General features: G+C 37.3%; 1 protein-coding gene across 1 annotated transcript; it reads right to left on the reverse strand.

The window, feature by feature from the left end:
* Positions 1-4,689: 4,689 nt before the first annotated feature.
* Positions 4,690-6,333, reverse strand: LOC131246734 (heavy metal-associated isoprenylated plant protein 7-like). The gene is made up of 4 exons (XM_058247111.1): positions 6,115-6,333; positions 5,842-6,041; positions 5,672-5,759; positions 4,690-5,280 (listed from the first exon to the last, which is right to left on the reverse strand). Exons 1-4 carry the CDS (start codon positions 6,167-6,169, stop codon positions 4,874-4,876), a joined length of 750 nt encoding a protein of 249 aa, XP_058103094.1. The 5' UTR covers positions 6,170-6,333; the 3' UTR covers positions 4,690-4,873.
* Between the last annotated feature and the right edge of the window lie 1,068 nt (positions 6,334-7,401).

Here is a 7,401-nt window from a genome sequence, read left to right on the forward strand (position 1 = left end):
TATAACAAATAATGTTGGTCGTCCATATTTGAAGCCATTGATCAGATAGTTAAAACTATCATATCAGTTTGATATTTGCATGGTTGCTCATTCAATACTTCTTAGACCTAATGGAGTCTAGAGTGATTGACTGAATTATCTAACTAGCCTATAACTTGTAAGTGTACTGGAGCAACTCCTAATAATATTTGTATTCCTTTAAATAAGAATTCACCCTACACGCATTTTCTTCATTTTCTTCTATAATTCCACTAAGATCCCATGAACTTCACTACAAAAGCTCTGTAGGGCCTTTGCAATCTCACGTAGAAATCCACTTTGTTTATTAATTTAGCCACCTCATGTTAGGATATGAGTCCAAAAATGCATTAGATCCAAAACTCAAGTGACCCACATAGTTGGTCTCGAATTCGGCCACACGGGACACATGTGAGGTTTGCGAGCATGCCAAAACTGATTAGCTCAGATTCAAATTGTGACCACTAATCCCTAGTGTCGAGATAGAGTGGTGCTCAATCATGGTTCAACTCTCTGTCTATTTAGCCAACTGTCGATTTGTGCTATCAGATGATTTGTGGAGGTTGAGACTCTTCCTCCAACGAGTTCTTTTTTTTGCATTGAAAATCAAGGACTTTTGAAGTTGCAACAATTGTATGGTTGGATAAAAATAGATGAAAAATGAACACAAAATAAGCGAGTCTTACCAGTAAAACGGGATCATTAACCTGGCTGAGAGTATCAGGATGCTTCGTGGAGCAGCTTGCTGATGAGCAATGTAAGAGCAATGCTCAGAATTACAACTATGGTCAGCCTAGCCTATGAGCATAGGCGAACAAATCCTACGGATAAGATCTTCCTTCAGATCTGCCACATTGGCGCATATGGAAAGAAATTATAGCCATTGACTACAATTAAAGTCAGTCCAATGTGAGTGCATGGACTAAAACACCTCACAATCGATGAGTGTCAAGGATGATAATCTAAGCTAAGATAGATTAATAGCGTGGTGTTGGTTGATAGTTCATTGGTTTTGGGTTTGATTGTGGATGCTTTCTTCAAATTTGCCTCTGTTATTTATAGCCTTCCTGGATGAAGTGTGAAGAAAACCACTTGCCCATGTGGCGCCTTCGTATGCAACCAGTTGTAAAGGAGTGATTACCTTTTTTTGATCATGATTTATCTTCGCTAAATGCCCAGAACGTGCTTTAATGCTGATATAGCCCTAACTGTTACTCGTACTTATCCATATATTGCATAAACGCCAAAGCTACCCAAAGATATGAATTATCTCTCATGTCTCCAACATGTGCTAAAAAAGATATCATATATGCCATGTGGCTTGTTTTACATCATTGATTCGGTTTTGTCAAATTTTGGTAGGAATACACATAATAAAAATACAGTGGGAATGAAAACACTCAATGTTATAACTTTTTTGCAGGCCATCAATTTTTATATGCTAACCAAACCATTCATATGGTTTCAATTGTGGGGATTCAATACAAATATTAGCTTGAAATTTATAGCCCCCACGAAGGTTTCAATTATGGGGTTCCAATTCCCATTGATTCCTATAGTGTGCCCCACTTGAGATTTGGATCCGCATTGTTTTTAAACTCATTTACTAACATGAGCTGGCAAAATTAATGGACCAAGTGGATGCTACATGGAAATTGTGATGGGTCCCATATACTTTCAACCTATAGGAACTTCTTGTACGTAGGGTAAAGGCAATTTATGTCCTTACAGTTCTATCTTATACACTATGCCTAAAACACCGGATTGGACCCAAACACCAAATCAGAATTGTCTACAACACATTTTATCATAACGGTATAGAACCCTAATTAATTTCTAAAGAGGCCCTGATTGCTTGCCTCCAAGTGCAGAGGTTCATAAGTAATATCCTGTGAATACAGGGTCGATCCCATAGGGAGATGAATTGCGAGAAGGAAAAAATCAAATGCAAAACAAACTAAGTAATAAAAACTAAACTGATGATTTGATTTTAAGATTTTTAAATGGATGTAATTCAACTGAATAAAATAACACCCAAGCTTCAAAGTTCCACACATAGGTTAATGTTTCAAAATCATGATGACTTGGATAACACAACTAGGATCTGATCACTATGGTCAGCCTAATCGGAAAATAAAACACTTTAAATATTTTAATAAATGATATAAAAGATTAGAAAATAATGGATTTGCACCATTGACATATATTCTCAAGCGTCAGTGATTTTAAGTATTCAATATCTATAGGATAATGAATATCAAAGAAATATAACAGGTTGAGAACTTCTCCTATTTAGGAAATCTGATTGATCTAGGGTAAGCCTATCCATCAATGTAGATCTCATATAATGGAAACATATGGATCTTATAAGAGGATAAAAAACAAAACCTAAATAATAGATAATATGCATACACCATTATTCTTATCATTAAAACAATCAATCATCATAATCTTAAAAAATTATTAAACCCATGTGCTTCCCTTCTAGCTTGGGCTAGAAAGAACTTAGAAAAACATAATTAAATTGCAGAAATAAAAAGCAACAAGAAAGAAAGAAGAAAAAAATGTAAATAGAAAGGATCTAAAATAAAAAAAACAACTTATAAAGTTTTAATAAAACTAAAAACTCTTAAAAAATCCTAAATTTTGCTCTTGAATATTTCTAATGATCTTTTTAAATGCCCTAGGAGGCTATATTTATAAGTAAGGAACTCCAATTTTCGTACAAAGTTGAAAACCCTAGAAAACACCTCAAATATACGTATTTTTCCAAAATGAACTTCTCGCTGTATAGTTCGTTTAAAACAGACTTCCTGCTGCGCTGTTGTCCAAAATAAACTTCACAGCTTGAGAATACACTTTTTCAGGACGATTTCAGGATTCTTCACTTCAAATCTTCGATTCTCTTCATTCATTGCTTGGTTTTCTCGGATCTTTGGCATGTGAATTCTTCAATCTTGATCTCCTAAGATCCATCCGTTGCCTTAGTGATTTTTGAGCATCAAATTTTTACTTTTTAACACCCTTTTTCAATTCAAGTTCTTAAATTCACCTTGCAACACATACATGAGTAAAATAGAATATTAAGATGATTTATGTTCATAAAACCAAGAAATAAATAGGAAAAATTATGCAATATTTGAGTCTCAACAGGCCCACCATGTTATATGTGTAAATCCACCTTGTTCATTAGGTGGTACACCTCATATGTATATGTACATCACATGCAAAAGATCAGCCCAATAAAAATCATAGAGGGCTACGCCAATGAAAACAACGTAAAATTGCTCATAAAATCTCTAAGTTCAGACAGTGTGGTTCAAATTAGTTTTCGAATAGACTGAATTTAGCCTGTGCTTCATCTTAGAGAAGTACACTTAATTAATGGATTTGCTGAAAAGTACACACCATTCTGAACCCATATAAACCTATGGTTGCCATCTTATACTAATTGTTTCCCTTGGCATAGCCGGCCTAATTAGTTATGGATGTGTAATATATAATCCAAAATTATTTATGCACGTGTGACCATTTGACTGTACACATGCTCATTTTCTTCCACCGATCATTCATCATATATCCAATTAAGGTATGCGATCACCCATTCATCCACCCATTTTATAGTCCACGTGATTATCTAACAAAATATATCATAATCGTCCATCCATATACGATATAACTTACTAATGTGGCTCATCCTAAACATGTTTATAGTATGACCATTTAAGTTTCAACATTTTAAAAAATTAATCTAATTCGTTAAATAGTACTTTTTAAAGTAAGATCATCGCCTGACTTGCCAAACAACCTGGCTCTTCTCCCAACACTTCATTCATGAGAGATGATGTGGTCCTCATACATACCAAGGAAAAGGGGATGCGGATTTCATGCAAAAGCCTCTGGCAGGAAGTCACTGCAATGGGACGCTACGTGGGGCTCACAATAATGTTTCTGAAAAATCTACTCTGTCCATCCATTTTTACAAATCATTTAATACATTAGATAAAAATCAGGTGGATCCAAAAGTAAAGGCAGCCGCCTGAGAGGAAACAATAAAGATTCAGTGACCACCATTTAAATATTTGTATGGCCACAAAAGTGTAAGTATAAGGCTAATAGTTTTGTGTTTTCACCTCATCCCAATGGGAATGAACTTATAAACAGTGTGGATGGCATAAAAACATCAAGAGAGAGCCCAAGAAGGTTTCAATGGTGGAAAATTCTTTCTCCAATTTTCCTTCCCGTATGGCCGTCTTGAGTTTTGAATCCACCTGAATTTTGGTCTCATATTCTAAAATGATCTGAAAAAACAGATGAACGGGGTGGATTTTTCAGAAACATCATGGCAGCCCCCCAAATAGCATCCCAGCGCAGAAACTCCCATTCGAAGAAAGGGCGTCCTGCTCATCTTCTCGTGTTTTCCAAGTGATTACCAGCACTTGGGAACGGGTTCCACTGCAACCCTTTTCTTCTTTACCAGCATTGAATCCACGTAAATATCCCATAGTTTCGAGGGCAAAGATGGTAACAAAAATTCTAAAGATGAAAAAAAAAAAAGAAGGAAAGGGCTGTACCCTGTACCCTGCAACCGGCTGTAGGTAATCAGCTAATTATTACCTTGGAATGCCTCTTTACCAAACAGAAAAAAGAACTGCATGCATGAAAAAAACAAACAGAAAAACAGACGGTTTTAAATATCATTTCCCCAATACACGTAGAAAATGTATACATACACTCATAATTCTACAATTTCTTCCGTATTTATACTAAAACAAAGACGTACATATTTATATATACGACCTACACCTGGGAAAATACGTATTTTCCCTCTCCCATTTTATTCTCCTCACATAAATTACATAACCGTACACGCATTCGGGTTCTCGTCACTGAAGATCTGTGACGTATATACGTCGTATTCTGGAGCGATTTTATGATACTCCGTAGCGTATTTAGGATTGTAGTAGGAGAATTCGTTCCTCTTCGCTTCTACTGTTTTGGTCTCTTCCTCTCCCCCCTCTCCACCTCCTCCTTCTTTCTTCTCCTTTTCTCCTTCTCCTTTCTCCTTCTCCCCTTCCTCTCCTTCCTTCTTCTCCTTTTCTTCCTTTCCTTTCTCTTCTTCCTTCTTCTCTGGCTCTTGCTTCACGATCACTGCGTGCTTGCCGGTTCTCTTGTAGACGTATTCGACGAGCTGTGGTGGGTCGAACACACCTTTTACTGACACCTGAGAGCTCTTCAGATCAGGATCTACAGACTCCACTCCTGGAAGAAATTCAAGGAATTCTCTATAACTACCAAAGAAATAAGAATCGAAACTACAAAGAAGGTGGTCATCTTGGGAAGGGAATCTCAGCCATCTTTTTTTTTTTTTAAATGACTTGGGTTTATAAAAGAAGGAAAGAGATTTTGGGTTTTGAAGAAAAGAGTTTGGTGTGTTGGATTTTGAAGAAGATACATAGCTGATGTTGTAATTGTGAGGAAGCTGACAAAACACCCTCTTGATTGATAAACACAACCAACCCTTTTTTCTTTTTTCTTTTTTCTTCTATTTCATCATCAAAACAATCTTTTGTACCTACCGAGTCAACTCACTGAGTCTCGAGTCGAGTCTTGGTTAGCTAACCATAGAAGAATGCATAAACAGAATCCAAACCTTTCATTTTCTGTATTCTTTTCTTGATTTCTTGAGCGCAAGCTTCACAATGCATGTGAACTTTCAGTGCTGCTACAATCACAGCAGGCTGCAGAGAGAGATGAAATGAAATGAAAACAAGAAATAGAAAGAAATTCCAACAAAAGAGGATTTTGTGTTTTCTATCAAACCTCTTCTTTTTTCTCTTCTGGCTTCGGCTTCTCTTCTTCAGCTTTCTTAGGCTCTTCCACTGGCTTTGGAATGGGAGTGAGTAGCTCCACCTTTCTATGACTCTTTCTTTGAATTCTCTCCAGTACCTTCAAAGGGTCTGCCTTCTTTCCTTTCACTACCACCTTATGAGATTTGCAGTCTGTTTGGACATCTTCAACTCCTAAAAAATAAAAAACCAAAAAAATGTAATTTTCGTTCGTTTTTGAATGATTCTGAGGTTTTGAAATTCTAACCTTCGAATCCTTTCAAGCATCTCTTCACTTTCCGAGCACAGCCTTCACAATGCATATAGACTCTCAGTTCTATCTCTTCCGGTGGAGGAGGTGGCTCTTTCTGCTCCTCTGTTTTCTCTTCTTTCTTCTCTTCTTTTTTCTCTTCTTCCTTCTTCTCTTCTTCTGGCTTCTTCGCTTCTGGCTCTTCTGATTTCTTCTCTTCCTGAAATCAACAATAAGAAACAGAGCTTATTCAGGAATGGAAGGAAGGTGGGCTGATCTAAAATAAAAAATAAAAAATCAGGGGTTTTGTTTTGTTTTGGTTTGGGTTGTTTCTACCTCTCCCATTCTGTGGAGTTATTCTGTGGAGTTGCAGAGAGGCGAGAAGGATTGAGAGAGAGAGAGAGAGAGGGAGAGAGAGGCGACGGAGGGGATGTGTTTTAGAAAGGAAAGACAGAAATGCTTGAATTTCTCTATACTTTCTCTCGCTTTCTTTTCACTTCTCTTTTTTTTAGTGGGCCATGGGGATCTGAATACATGGCGAGGAATGCGTAAGGCACGTGCGAGCAACGGTGGGACATCGAGCACACGAGCTAGACAAGTGGCGTTAGGATGGAAGGGATTAGGTGCGGCCCCCGTCTCACCCAAGACGGTGCGGATGTTACCGTGGTGGCCCTCCTTGATGCATGTATTCTACATCCACACCGTCCATCCGTCTTTTCAGATTATTTTAGTGAATAGACTAAAAAATGAAGCAGTTTCGTTAATCACTTGGACCATACCATAAAATAATCACTATTTCCTATAGAATGGTCCACTTGAGATTTGGATCCTTTTCATTTTTAGGCTAATACTATAAAATAATCTGATAAAACGGATGGACCGAGTGGATATAGAATACGTGCAAAAATGTGGGCCCCACGGTAGGGTCACACCGTCTTGGGTGAGGCGGGGCCGCCGCCTAATCCGCTCCCGTGTTTGGTCATATGATGCTCTGGCTTAGTATGATGGTTGATACACAGGAGGCACTCGGAAATTTTACACGTGGCATATCTTAACTGAAATAAACGGAGTGGATTGCGCAGACTACAGCAGACAAGTCATAATCCGAAGATAAAACTGGTTGGAAGATTCTAAACTCTGATTCATGAAAAAGTAGTTTGTGGAAATTGGACCGTTGGATTTTTCATTTTTTAACTGCTAAATAGATGTACACCATTTTGATAGGCAGATATTTTAAATACGATTAATTTTTTTTGTTTGTGATATATCTAAAATTTGGACGGTTTAGTTTGACTACTTATATGC

Source organism: Magnolia sinica, chromosome 5, assembly GCF_029962835.1.
Source record: "Magnolia sinica isolate HGM2019 chromosome 5, MsV1, whole genome shotgun sequence".
NCBI lineage: Eukaryota > Viridiplantae > Streptophyta > Magnoliopsida > Magnoliales > Magnoliaceae > Magnolia > Magnolia sinica.

Bases quoted from the DNA above. Each gene is read 5' to 3' on its own strand.
- LOC131246734 (XM_058247111.1), bottom strand. From the start codon at position 6,169: ATGCATTGTGAAGGCTGTGCTCGGAAAGTGAAGAGATGCTTGAAAGGA. The intron at 6,042-6,114 runs GTTAGAATTTCA...TTTATTTTTTAG, and splicing joins ATGCTTGAAAGGATTCGAAG to GAGTTGAAGATGTCCAAACA. The intron at 5,760-5,841 runs GTTTGATAGAAA...CTCTCTCTGCAG, and splicing joins CAGAAGAGAAAAAAGAAGAG to CCTGCTGTGATTGTAGCAGC.